The sequence below is a fragment of the Stegastes partitus genome, unplaced genomic scaffold, assembly GCF_000690725.1.
Source record: "Stegastes partitus isolate 25-593 unplaced genomic scaffold, Stegastes_partitus-1.0.2 Scaffold3660, whole genome shotgun sequence".
Taxonomy (NCBI): Eukaryota; Metazoa; Chordata; class Actinopteri; family Pomacentridae; genus Stegastes; species Stegastes partitus.
The window spans coordinates 14,843-29,156 of NW_007581391.1; the positions used below are offsets into that span (position 1 = coordinate 14,843).

Sequence of the window (14,314 nt, forward strand, 5' to 3'; positions counted from 1 at the left end):
GCTTTAGATCAGGAAGAAAAAAAAAAAAAAGCTCCAAACCTGGCAACAGATATGTTCACTCTATTCCTGAATCCTTCTTCATCTGAAGAAGTGTTTAACTGGGAAGAACATTAGAGCAAAACGGGTCTAACATATGATATTAAACAGTAAACCAGATAGCAGGTGAGGGATGGGGCTTGTTGAAGTTAGTGTGTCCTCTCAGCCTGGGAAAAGAGTCAAAACAGTGAGCCAGCAATGCATTCCCAAAGGTTTAACCCTCAGGTTTAATGCTGGCAAGCTTATAAATATCTGAACCCTGGAATACAAATCTAAACGCACAGCGCAACAACAAAGACGAAATGTGTGGAAAAGGAGGTCAAACTTCATCTCAACGTCCTCAGGGGCGTGAAAATATTCTCAGGTTGTTCCCCAGCAGTTGATAACCAATAAAAACATGTCTGATAACCCTGTGCGCATTACCTCGAGGCTTTCCAAAGAGCGCTTGCAGAGCCTTGGGGCCGGGCACAACTCTGCATGAATGGTGGCCTCTGTTACCCTTTAAACAGTCAAAACAGAGCTCCCCGCATTTACGCCACACCCCAAACCAAAGCAGTGGCACACAGAGGACAGAAGTGCTCTTATTTCCACAAGCAACGTCTGAAGCTTGAATCATGGGAGCAAAGAAAACTGTTTCTGTGCACGACACAACAAAGAAACTTGATTACAACTTGCACATTTTTATGAAAACAGCTAAAAATGTGCTCAAGTGGAGAACAAAGTTGTAACTCCTCCCATCGGTGTGAATCATTAGCGTTGACCCTGAGTGACACCAGATGCTCTCGGAGCCTGATTTTCATAAACCAGGATAAAGAGATTCACTTAGCGAGCTTCGAGAAAAGCCAGAAAAGGCACAAAGAATTTAGTTCAGCTGGCCGAGGCTCCGTATTACATCCCGCTTAAGAATGCCAAACCAAGGCCACGGAATTAAAAAGAGGCCCAGCGTATATTTGGACTGACCACCGGCGCGAGGAAACTTTCAGTGGACTCTGTACAGAAATAACTGAGAAAAGTTAATATCCCACTCAAGAGCAACGCAATAACTGCTGGTGGAGAACATGCTGCTTCTGTGTACCATTAAAAACACGCGTTACGCTCACATGGACATATGCTCTCAGCTCTTCAGGCCTGATCCGTTTACCGGGCTTTAAAATCGAAGCCTGTCTAGACATCAACCTCCTCCTACACGATCAGAACAACAACACAGACTCTGAACACAAAGACACACACATGACACAAACTCAGCTCACGAAATGAAAACCATTATTATTGTTTAGCGCCAGAACTTCTGCACACACGCTCCTGGGATTACATCTCATACGGCGGCAAACGGGTGAGGAATGGGGGAGGAAAGTCCCAGGAAAGGTCCTCAGCAAGGTTAATGAATTAGTTTTCTCTTGACACCGGGAGAGCCTTTGGCGAGTCAGCAAAGGGCTCAGATTTAATAAAGTCCTTCTTCCTCCGAGCAATGAAATATGAAGCTTTTACTGAGGAGACAATACATCTGTGGACGTCGGTTCGTCGCTGCGTCGCCTCGAGTTCATGTTGGTGAATTACTTTCCTTTCTACGCTCCAGTGCGGCGACTTGTGCATCTGCTCTGCTCACCCACAGCGACGTCCTTAACTGAGGGGCTGTTTCTAACTGATTCTGATGTAAAATCGCTGCAAAAAAATTGAATTTGAAGAGCGAGTTCAAAGAGTGAAATTGATATATTGAATCACAGGAAGCAACCAACCACACAAGGCTTCCCCTTCACTCCAATTTCCCCTCCGAAGTGCTGAGTGTTACAGTAAATTGAAAACCTGTTAAGTCCATTAGACGGCAACCTGAATGGGGCCGTCTTTATCCATACGTCTGGAAATGTGAAGCCGGGTGAGAGAGGAAACAACCACAGGACAAAGGGACGACTAAAAGCACATATCAAAACCATTTTTCCTGGATCATTGACACATTTTCTTCCTAATATGGGTAAACGCAGCAGGAGACTCGAACATCACTTCTCAATTTGTGAACAGCACTGCAGGAAAAAACAAAAAAACAAACTTCCACAATCTTAACATCCTGAGATTAAAGCTGTCACTACTTTCATATTGAACTCCAGTGAGTCAAAACAACAAAACACGTGTCACCGACTGCACTGTACATGTGTTGTTGGGACGCTGTATGCAAGCATGACAGCAGAGGACTGCGCTGGGATTTGGGATCCTGCGGGACCCGACGTAAATCCCACGAGAGCAGGCGGTCGAAAAATAAACTGCGGGTCCCAGGATTTACCACAACCAGAAGGATGGAGTCAACAAATGACATTCAAAAGATGATTAAATAGCTCGTTTCCCAGTTGTTATGGAGAAAGACAGAAAAGAGTTGGACACAGATGAAGCACTTTCTAATGCACATATTGTAGAAGACACTATGGAGGAATATGAAAAAACATGCCCTGGAATAACAAACTAACTGTATAGCTGTAATTGTGCTACGTTACTAACGATAAGCATGCAACTCTCAAACAACACTACACAGCAGAATACTGTGTTTTCCCTGCAGAACGGGTGAAGACATAAAGCCAATAAAACTCTACATTGTGCAGGTGTGAATGTTTGCAGGAGAGGGATGAAGAAAACTCTTCTGTGTCTCTACAAGACAGAACAAATCTTCACAAATGATTGCACATCTGCTTCATAACCCTCGACTTTTCATCTGTCTGTTTGTGGCCTACTGACCGAATTATGGACAATTTAGAATTAACTTTATTATCAATGCACAGAGTACAAGCACTAAGACAAGCTAATGTGCTTTAGCATCTAATCTAATCACATCTAAGTGCAAAAGAAGCAGTAAAGTATATAGTAAGCATTATGTAAGTTAGCGTTACATGCAGTATGAGTATATACAGTATGTTATAGTATAAACAGAATCTTAGGGGTCAATCAATATGTTTTTTAAGATTAATACAGTGTTAGTAATCAAGGACATTGATAAATAATATTTGGAACCAACACACATTTGCAGCAAAAATGTAAATCTTTGTCAAAAATGTGAAACTGAGCAGAAGCAGAAAGAAGTGGAAAATCAAACCATGTTAATCATAAAACAAGTAGGTTTTGATGAATAACAACTTCTTATGTCAGCCAGTACCTCCTGCAAACAAAGCATCTTGAGCTTTCTAAGAGCCACACAGCCTGGCGTTCTTCCTAAAATATGGATTAAAATCCCTTCTTGAATTAGCCAGTCCATCTTACCAGGAACCCTTCAGCGGCTGGTTAAGTCCCTAAAAGGCCATCAAGAGTGCAGCCGCCCTCTGAGGGATTTAAAACCTGCAGGTGGTCTCTCAAGTGGCTGAACAATGGTGCGACTCGGAGATCAATAGAGCGATGCACGGACAAACAGGGCAGATTAATCAAACGCTGTAGACGAACAAGAGTCTCGTTGTTGGTTTACAATGTTAAAGCTAAAAGCACACAGATTAGCATGTAGTGTAACCAGGACAGCACCAGTTTACCCACAAAGCCAACATCCTATATGGAAGTTCGTCCCTCTGCTGTTGTTTAACAGTGCAACAGGTCAAACAAAATCCACATGTTGATCTGTCGTTTGCTGTTCATGTTGAAAAAGTGCAATTGAAAAGCAAAGGAAGTTGCAAAAATAGACGAGATTAAGTTTATAATGCATGCACCACTTTAGAGTTTCTTATTTTGAAACATAAATCAGAAAACATGGGGATTATTGTGAAATAGAGGGTATGTATTGCCGCTGACCGAGTCACCCGGTCGCCCCTCGATAATGTCGTTAACGCTCTCTGTCATCTCATCATCCACCAACTGGTCACTACTTAACCCTCAGCAGCCACCGACTCTGACACAGATAATGCTGCGAGCCCTTTTGAAGCAGCCTAGTGGAGCTTTTGTAGGCTTATGAAGCCAAAGTCAACACAATAGACCGACTGTTTAAATAAGATGACCCAGGAGTGATTAACAGGATGTTCGGAAACAAGGCGGCCTAACAAAGCACTTAGATAATCAGTGACATTATTCGCTCTAAATCAAAGACGGTAAATCGGACATGAAAAATGGTTTATAAACAATTTAAATCGATCAAAACAAAAGGACTGATAGGATTAGTGCAACCAAATCTGCAACTTAATCGCCAACCATTTTGATAACTATTTCATAGGAGCATTTTTTTAGGACAATAAAGTCCAGCTTCTTAAATTTGAATATTTTCTGCTTTCTTTATTCTTCCATAAACTAAATATTTGAGGTTTGTGTGTAAAACTAGACATTTGAGGACGTCATCTTGGGTTTTGGGGAACATAGATCGACAATTTTCATCCATTTCTGGCACTTTATAGATCAAACAACTCATTGATGAATGGAGAACATAATCAGGAGATTAATCGACGATGAAAACAATCATTAGCTGCAGCCCTAACTCCAACACTGAGGAACAGTCATGACGTTCAGCTAAAAAGCATAGCAAGCCTTACACTCAATGTATTCTCAATTTCATGCTCTTTTAAATCTATAAATGCTCCAATGTCTGTGATAAATTCATTCAAACATGCGTCGTACCGCGAGGACACGAACCAAAAACTGTCTGAAATCTGAAGTGTGGGAAACCTGCGCCTCTGTCAGCGCGACTGCTCGGCCACGATAACATTCCTGAACTCACTGTACTGTCGCAACAGCGTGCCGGGTCACGCTTGACTCCCAGTTATCACAAACCCCGCTGAGACACTGTTGCAGCAATAAAGTGAATCATATTGTCTGTGGATTGTTTGCATTTGCCAAACTTGTGGGTTTCACAATTGGTATAGGGGTTGCGCACAGTAGAGAAATCCAGCTGTGCATTGCAGCAACGACTGCAGGGGACGAGCTGGAAAACAGACTTTAAAGGCACAACTGTAGCAAGAAGCTGCAAAGGCTCATTATTGTGCAGAAAACCATCAGAAACTACACACATACCAACACCTGACATTTGGATAAATCTTAGCATTAATTTGCACGGTCAGTGAGGAAAAACGAGGCTTCCTGGGATTTGCAGGAGGTCATTTAGGGTTCAGGAGCTCAGGTGATGGTAAAAACCTGCAACACTGCATTCTCAATACATACAAGTTCATTCCTATTGCATTGACACAAGGTACCGTTACTCTTTCTCTCGTTTGATACCATCAATGGGAAATCGTGAGCAGTGCAAAGCAGAAAAACTACATATTTACACTCAGCCACAGAGATAGAGATGGATTATAGATCTGTTACTATTTGGCATTTAGCTTTGGATCTGGGCTGCAGACCCAAGTTGTTTGATACATGCAATTCAACCATGTAGTGGCCTGAAAGTAACAGCGCTGTATTACCTGCATCTACAGCGATCAGCTCATCAAATGTGCTGTGTTTCATAAGCGTGGGCCTCACTTTCCTCATGTCTTGTTATCAGAGAACCCCTCCTCCTTTCATCTCTCTACTGTTTTCTTCAGCTCGCGAGATAAAAGGGAAGTTTCCTTTATTTCCTTTTGGTTCAAGTAATGATTAACCGCAGCGGGAGCGGAAACCGACAAGTCCCGATGAGCAGTTAACACTGACTGAACATGAGATAAAAACTTCACTACACGTCGTTCTGAACGAGCAGATTTGGAGATAAAATCAGGGAAGTCGAAGCGGCGAAAAGTAAAATAAATACCAGACATGCATCAGAGTAAGCAGGAGACTCGGCACCACATCAGTGTGCTTTACATTCCTCACGTCACTTTAGAGTTACTGGGTCTTCTCTGGCAGCTGGACGGGGGTCACGATACCACATCACACGCATAAACATCTGCAAATACATCTTTGTTTACTCAGCAACGTCTTTCTGCGGCGCGTGCTTGCGTGGACTCATTCGGATCTGTGTGTACGCTGAGTGAAAGCAAAGGAGACCGTTTGTCTGATTGTGTTTTTCCACTGGTGGTAAAACCCGTCATTTGAACGGAGGACCACCCCGGCTCAGGAACACAGTGTACAGCTGTAAGTAGAGCTTAGTTCAAGCGACTCTGACCCATATCTGTAGATATAAGATGACTGCAATAGACTTAACTTTCACCTCAGTGTGCTCAGGGCTGATACGAGCAAAAAAAAAAAAGAAAGAAAACCTTACCTGATAGTAGGCTTTAATCTGCCTGATGAGAATGGAGAGGTTCTGGATGCGCAGTGTGGGGTCATTGTTCACCTTCTTGTTGGTCCTCTGCACTGTGGCTTTAGGATTTCTGCAGGAGAGAAATGAAATACTGTTATTTAAGAATACAGTCAACTGAAGATTTAGGCACAATTTAGGATCATTTCGAGTTGCGTGCCTCTGGTTTGTTGCCTGACACCATGTTGCTCTATGTGGCTGTGTTTGGCCTAAAACCATTAGCAGCACAGTGACAGTGGACCTTTGTTTTCAAAGGCCTGGTGCCATAACCGTGTCAAGAGAACCACAGACACAATAAAAAGACAGACACATAAAACCGCCGCTCTTTCAATCTGGTGGCACCAGCCTCGTCTCCAGCCTTCAAATCTAATTTATTAGAGACATAAATAAAATTGAAAGGTCTTTTTGAAGAATTTTAATTTCTAGCGCACGCCGAGGTGCTCAGTAATCCCCTGACCTCTGATCATCACCTCTTCAAAGAGAGCAGCTCCCTCCTCGGCGCTCGTCGAATAGAGGAGCCGTGTGTTTATGTGGCAGAGCGTTGCCTGAGGGGTGTTAAAAGGAGCGTGCATGACGACTGATGCCATCACGGGTGTCAACATGTTTTATTCCACATTCCACGCACAAACCGCTCGTCTGCAACGATCCACACCGCCGTTTACTAAATCTGTGGAAGTTACCTTCAAAATATCAAACCTCAGTTCATCGCGAACCATCTTCAAAAGTGCTTCTACTGACAGCATAATTGCAGGAAATTATTAATGACAAGAAAAAACTCTGAGGGCTTCTGAGGAATTTGTGTCTGAATTTCTTTGGAATGTTTGACATGTCAACTATCTGTCAGGCTCACACTCAGCATCAGTTAACAGCTAATTACTTTCCCATGTTTGAACAGCAACATGACAAAATGAGCAAGTACTGATAAAAAAAACTTTGCTAAAATGGCAAGTTAAAGGTTAATCAGACTAATATAATGTGAGACCTGTGGATTTAATGTGATATCTAGAGATCCCCTGAGGGAAATTCCATTTTCCAAGACCCCCTAAAGCAGCAGCTATTGAGCCGATGTTCACCAAATAGTAAAAGGACACTTTGGAAGCGCGGGAACTTGCAGTGAAACTTTGGATGTTGGTCTTCGGTACCATGTTAGCAGGAATAAGGTCATTCTTTTTCTTATTCAGCCTCAATTCTGAATTTTAGGCTCATGTTTTAAAGCTGATTAGCATTTTATCACCTAGACTTGATTACTTAATAGAGGGAGAACCTGTTTTATGTCCTGCAGTAACCTCACAGGTTGCAGTAAAAGCTCTCAGTAGAGATTCCAATCAATTTTTATCACGCATCTGACAATATTACAGAATTATACTGCTTATATTATGAAGTCTAGCCGCTGCCATGGTTGGAAAAGGTAACATTATAAAAGATAAATAAATAAAACAATAAGTATCTACAGGGTTTTTGAGTCTGTGTCACCTTATTTGACAGAAATCTGTGCATTTTCTTGTCATTTCTTACGATTATAAATAAAAATGTCTGTTATTCTCGTGCAAGTGAGACTCTAATTAACAAAACTGGTTTTAAAAAAAAAAGTTGGACTCCTATTTTTAGTCTCAACAGCACTGGTGATTTTCCTTTGATGCTGGTTGAAATCTCTCAGGGGCCGAGCCAAAAATTCTTCTGCGCAGGGAAAAACCCTGATCTAGCTGGCATGCTGCTAACTAAACAGTCGGAGCATTGTAACAGCTAAAAACATTCATCGTCCAAGGAAATCCAGCACAATGTAGTAATATGATGATTATACAATATCAAAATAAACATCTGCAGAGTTGAAACTGTATGAATGCGACGGCTCGTGCAGACAAATGCAGATGGATTTGTAATTTGCTCTGGGACGCTGGTGGTGGCAGCATGTTTAGAAAATCTGTCATCTCTCAGCTTCCATGTGTCAAGAACAAGAAAAGAAAAATAGTAAAACCCTTCCCATCCTCTGTGACAAAAACACATCTCTGTAATTAATTCATGATATTTTCCTTGGAACCGTCTCGGAAAACAACCCTACTCGTGTACTTGAGATTTTCAGAGCCTCAGAACAACAGCGTCAGGGAGCAGCTCTCGTTTTAATGATATACCCACTTCAGACTTCAAAGCGTGTACATACCGTGACCTATATATGAGGGTCAACAGGCCCTCCTCCCCCCCCTGAATAGGGGCAAGGAGGGTCCTGGCTGCTTATGAATGTATGCATGCGTGCAAGCAGTGTGCAGCGCATGTGAAGTCATGCATGTATGTGCACGACTGCATCTGCACTCTTGAACTCGGGAGCAGCGCAGCCGCGCCTGCAGCTCGATACAGCCCGACGCAGATACACAACAAAGGCAGTCTCAGAAGATATTTCACGTATTTTATCTGTCTTTTTCCGCTGGAGAGAGCGGGTTCAAGGTGAAGGATTGTGCTTCCTCAAGGACATTCGGATTGGAGGATGCTTGAAGTCACAGAGGACTTCTGGTTGAATGACATCTTCCTGATTACTATAACATGCTCTGTTTCTACTGAGAGCGATTCAGCCAAACCGCACGCCATGGCTTCACAGCAAAGAATGTATACTTCCCTACTACTAATTTAATCCACTTTACATGTCAATGATGAAATAAAAGTGCTGCCAAGTGACAGAATACGGCTTTAGTAGCTTAACTCTAAAATCCAAAAGGCAATAAAGCACAATAGGTATTAAGTCACACGCAAAAAAAATTCCTGGTTTCAAATGAAAAATCAAGTCTCTTAGGTCAACCGGCTGCAGTGGGGATGTGTTAATTAGCCTTTTGATCAGCCCTGACACACACACAATTATGCTAATCAGAAGGACACAGGGACTCCTTTTAACACTGGTCTAAATGAACAGTCATGTGACCTCCCCCTCCTTCCACACACACACACATACTGCCCCTTTCGAGGTCCATAGTAGGGGGTCTATTTAACCCATTAATTAAAAAGCACAGAGGCGGCTGTAATCCTGTCAGAGCGAGAAGGGTGATGCAGTGAATGACGTGCGTGTGTGTGTGAGAAAGACACAGAAAGCAGAAAGAAAAGAGTTTCCTATTCACTCCTGTTCCATCACCGTCAACAACAGAGCCGCGACGTCTCTCTTGCCCAATCCCCGGCGCCACACACAAACACGAGACAAGCCGACACCCACAGGCGAATAAATACAGCGACTTAAAAAGAGTAACGGCGGCGAAAAAAATCCCACTTATTGCCACCCCAACCCATCCCTGTTGCTGCTGATACAGTAAACCTTTAAATAGACAAATAGATTAGGGATAGACGGGCAAATCCAGCCAGCAAGGCAGACAACTAGTCAGCAAGTGAGCCAGACGGTCAGTCAATAAGCCGGTCGGTCCGTGCTGTCGATGGGCACCGCAGCCTTATGTAGAGCCTCGGGCCACTGGGCTTTCTCCCTCTCATCTCCCGGCTTTGATTGGCTGGGTAGGTTAGGGAGTAGCGTTAACCTATATATGACAGGCTACATTACAGTCAGCATGGGCAGCGAGGCACATGCCCGTGCACACAAACACACAGAGGGCAGCCGGCTAAATGCACACACACAAAGAGGAAAATACGGAGCTAGATTTAGCCACGTGTTGGAGACGGAGCTTATGAGCTGAACTGTCCAAACACAGCGGGGGAGTGTGTGTTTTTTAGAGAGAGAGGACACACACACTCACGCACACACTGACACACAAGGGGCCGAGGAGGAAAGAAATCTGGGAGGATGAGCGCTTATTAGCAGGAGCGCTCAGGTTAACAGTTCAGTTAAGGATAATTTGTAAGCCGGCTTTACAAATTAAGTCTGACACATCAACAGGAGTGTTCATTCACGGCACGCTGACAAATCAAATCAGTCTTCAGAATGATGAAAAACTCCACCTGATGCATGATGAATATATGATGCTATGAAACAAAAATAGCACTCGTTTCATGGCAAACGCACAAAATCCCAAACCTGACAAACTAGAACTAGTACAAGTTCAATCTAAATGCAAGCTGGAATCTGGTTACCATCAGATCTTGTCATACTAGAGCGCGTTTCAACACACTGACCGCCTTTACAAATGGAAAGTACAGTGAACCCAGACAGAAGCTAATAGGTATTTTTTCCGGTGTTTGTCAGTCGGCAAGATTTTGCAGAAACTACCCAAGTTGTTAGCGAGGAGTGAAGCATGACCAAAGGAAGAATCCATTAGGAGATACTTTAAAACTGATGGCGATTGGCTCTAGTGCAGAACGGTGATCTCTAAACGCGCTCTTCTGCAATTAATGTCAAACTAGTGAAGAATCAAGTAGTGACAATAGAGCGTTATACGCCTACCATCTTTCTACTATTAAATTAAAGCAGTAAATGCACATTATAAAGTCATATAAAATTGAAAAAAGCTCTGGATACCATCATCATACCAGTTAGCGATAATAGGGCTACGTCCTCTCTAATACATTTTATATTTGAACAAAAACAATCTACATCTATACGAGTGTCTCGGCAGAGAAATCTGTATCACATAATGATCCACGTATGCTGGGCATGTGCATGTAAACATGAAGCAGATGGTTGGCTGCTTAGTTGTAGGAGGTGACACATGCGTATAAGGTCATCATGGCCGTGGAGAACATGCATCGGGGCTGCGTTCCAATATCCATACTTCCATACTCTAAAGTACGCCAGAAAAACATTTAGTGTGTCCCAATACGCAGTACATTAACTGTAGTATGCTAAAAATCACACAGATGTCCGACTACATCCGGTCAGATTTTAAAGAATACAAGCCGGCGTGCTTTTCTGGGCACTCGGACCCACAATCCTCTGCAGCAGTTATGTTACATACACGGCAATGTCAAAGCACGACGTCCCAATTGTATACATACTGCACGAAATAGTTTGTACCATATGCGAGCAGCTGTACTTAAAGTAAAAATAAAAAGAATATGAATCAGAAGGCAGCTTGGGATTTGTTGCGTCATCGTCTGTCTCCGTTTTAAGGGTTCTACGCTTAGAAGTTATACCCATTCAAGCAGAACTGTACTAGTGTGGACGTAGCCTCAGATATTAGACGAGTCTCAGGTGGTTTTGCAGGTATATCAGTGTCTAGTGGTCAGAATGACTCTATCCTCTTCTCTCATCCCTCAGCCTTCTCTCCTGGGAACTCTCTGTCACAAACAGAGCAGTGAGGATCTGACCAGTGGTATGTGCTTCTCATCATCCTGTTTCCTTATATTGGCTTTTCATGGCGTCTTTGTCTTTCTGTTTCCACAGGGCCTCTTCCCATTCCTCCCCTCTGCCACTGTCTCCATAGGAACTGCAGCTCAACTCGTTCCTGCCAAGCTGGATGAGATGCAGGACTCTGCATCGAACTACAAAACTGAACCCGAAGTCGGCGTCTCAAATAATAATCTCCAAAACTACTCGCAAAATCACGGCTTATGGTGTAAATCCAGCGCGGTGTACATTTCCTTTACCGGGTTAACATAATCGTGCCTTTCTCACGAGTATGGAACAGAAATAATACACCTGGTCAATGATTAATTCTATTTTGCTGTTAATTCTCAGCGTTAAGCTTCTGTTAATGAAACTCAACACTTCCTGCAGATGTTTCACAGCAAAAGTCTTCCAGGGAACAGAAGGGATTATGTTTCCGGAGCCACTGAAGGTCTAGAAATGTGAAACAGATGGAGGAGGTGCTGGGCTTGCGCTGACTGCAAATAGCGGCACCGGCAAATTAACACAGAAAACGAGAGCGGATCAGATACGTCTGAGCCAATATAAACGGATATAAAGCAGGCGAAGCGGGGATTTGAAAGGAGGTGCATTCGAAAATACAATGCAAAAGTCTACGAAAATTTGAGAATCCACTGCTTTAAAGAGACAACAACTGAAAATCAGACTGACTTCTGCAAAACTATGAGAAATTCAGCGCCTCAAATCCCACAACGGTCCCCGCGGGGTTAAACGCGCCCTTGGTTCTGAGGTTTTGAGTGTTTCACATTAACACGGCCTTGTTAAAGTTTTTGTCCTCTCAAGGTCACAGCTGCCGTTTCCTGCCTCGCATGACATGCATCCTCCAGCGAGACAGACGATTATAAAAACCGAGAGATTAATGTCTGACTTCACACTTTGATGCAGGAGGCTGTGGGGGGAACCGAGCAGCGCGACACCCCAGCAGCAGATCTGCCCGCCGCCATTCTCCACTGCAGCTGGAATCCCAACTATGTCTGCTGTAACTCGGCCCAGAGAAAGCCAACAAAGGCTTTTCAAAGGGAAACAGGGGAGAGAAAGGAGACGGAGAGCAGGAGAGGTGAGACAAATGAGGAGGCACAGAGATGATGAGGACGCCAGCAGCAGGAAGGATGAGGGGAAACGGGGAAAGTACAGCAGAGTACAGTGGGCGGGTGAGAAGTGATGAAAAAGAGGGTTGACAGAAAGAAGGAGGTGAATGAGATGATAGAGGGAAGTGGAAAAATAGAAGACGAGGCTTAAAAGAACTGTAGTGAAATCTGGAGTGGCAGCTGAATATCATTCTCAGTGAATCTCATTTTCTACGGGAATAGTGTTTTTTCTATGAGGATATCTGACTTACGTGACAAAGAAGATGATCGAAGTCTTACATTTGAGAAGCTGGAGCCACTACATGTCCAATATTTTTGCTTGAAAGCTTAGTCAAGCAATTAATCTAACAACAGATTATGTTTCTGTTGCAGCTCTTGTCCAATCAGATGAATAAAATGAGCACAAAAGCCAGCAAAGGAACAAATAATGTTTAAGAAAAATGTATTTATGCATGACATTATGGATGCTCGACGATCATTAAACTCTGATCAGTGATTTGTTAAATGTGGAAAAGTGGGAAGCTCCTTAGTTTTTCTTCAAAATGGCCTCCTTCTTAATGACCTTTCATAAATTTTCTTATGATTCATCAGGTCCCCTGCTGTTATCAGCCAAACCTCACAAGCACACAGGAGATCTAAACAGTATAAAAACAACAGAAAATCCTCGATTGAACATTAAAATTGTATGCGACTTTCTCTAGATTCAACACAAAACGCTGCCAGATGGTCATCTAACCTCAGAATATTCTATTAGAGCAACAAAGGCTTCACAAAGCACAATACAGGGACAATGTAGACTCCATATGGTAGTATAAAAATACTACAGGATGAAATGAAGCATTCAGCAGTCGTCCAGGGCAGCACTGTCCCCTCTCAAACATAAAACTCGGTCACATCGGTCGGGTTCTTGTGTGCACGTGAGGTGCTGAAAAGCTGATTCTGTCCTTCGTATATGATCCTACACAGTTAATACATTCAGTATTAACTGATCCTTAATCAGTGATTTGCAGGTTTAACTCGTCTGCATGTTGCCTGCAGATGTATATGTTGGCAGGTGATGGTAGATCCACTGGTGTGAAGTCATTCAGAAAGATTTACCGACATGCACAGATCTGTCTCCATATTCAACAAACTGAAGGACATGTGCAACCGCATTCTTTTCATAACCACCACCATAATACTCCACACTTTCTTCAGCCGAATTAGCAAACGCTCTAATGTTTAACCGATTTTTAGAGTTAAGGTTGAGTTGCACGCCTATGCAATGTAAAACGGTGCAGGTTAAGCATTTAATGTGCTGGAAACTGAAACAGCCTGTAGAGGACGAAGCGACCGGTTGACCGAACAGACCAGCAAGCCAGAACTGGCAGAGAATTCGAGTGGACAGTTGTCACTCTTGACAAAAATTTAATGGGCGCCTTCTTGCCGAGCGGGAAAACTAATTGGTCTGACAGCACGGCCGAGGCAATCTAATTGGCTGGGTAATGTCAGTCACAAGAGGGCGGAGGAGGGGATGAGGATGAGGAGGAGGAGGAGGGGGACACGGTGCCATCTGGGTGTCTGTCAGCAAACCGTTAGATAATCCTGGGGTCTCTTGCCTCTCTCTGCGCTCTCCCATGCTGTCCTGATGACAACTGCTGCCAGCCGGTCTGCCACGTCTCTCGCTTAGAGCTGGAGAGAGACGTTCACACGGCAACGCTGAAGCTTAAGCTGCAACAGCTGATGGCAGCAATAAAA

General features: G+C 43.4%; 1 protein-coding gene across 1 annotated transcript in view; it reads right to left on the reverse strand.

Moving 5' to 3' along the window:
- Nucleotides 1-14,314, reverse strand: part of LOC103376086 (girdin) — a gene marked incomplete at its 3' end in the record, with an annotated part of 29,467 nt that overhangs the window by 11,890 nt on the left and 3,263 nt on the right. Inside the window, exon 3 of the mRNA XM_008306447.1 lies at nt 6,167-6,275. Coding sequence (XP_008304669.1) covers nt 6,167-6,275 — 109 coding nt within the window. The remainder of the gene's footprint in view (nt 1-6,166; nt 6,276-14,314) is intronic.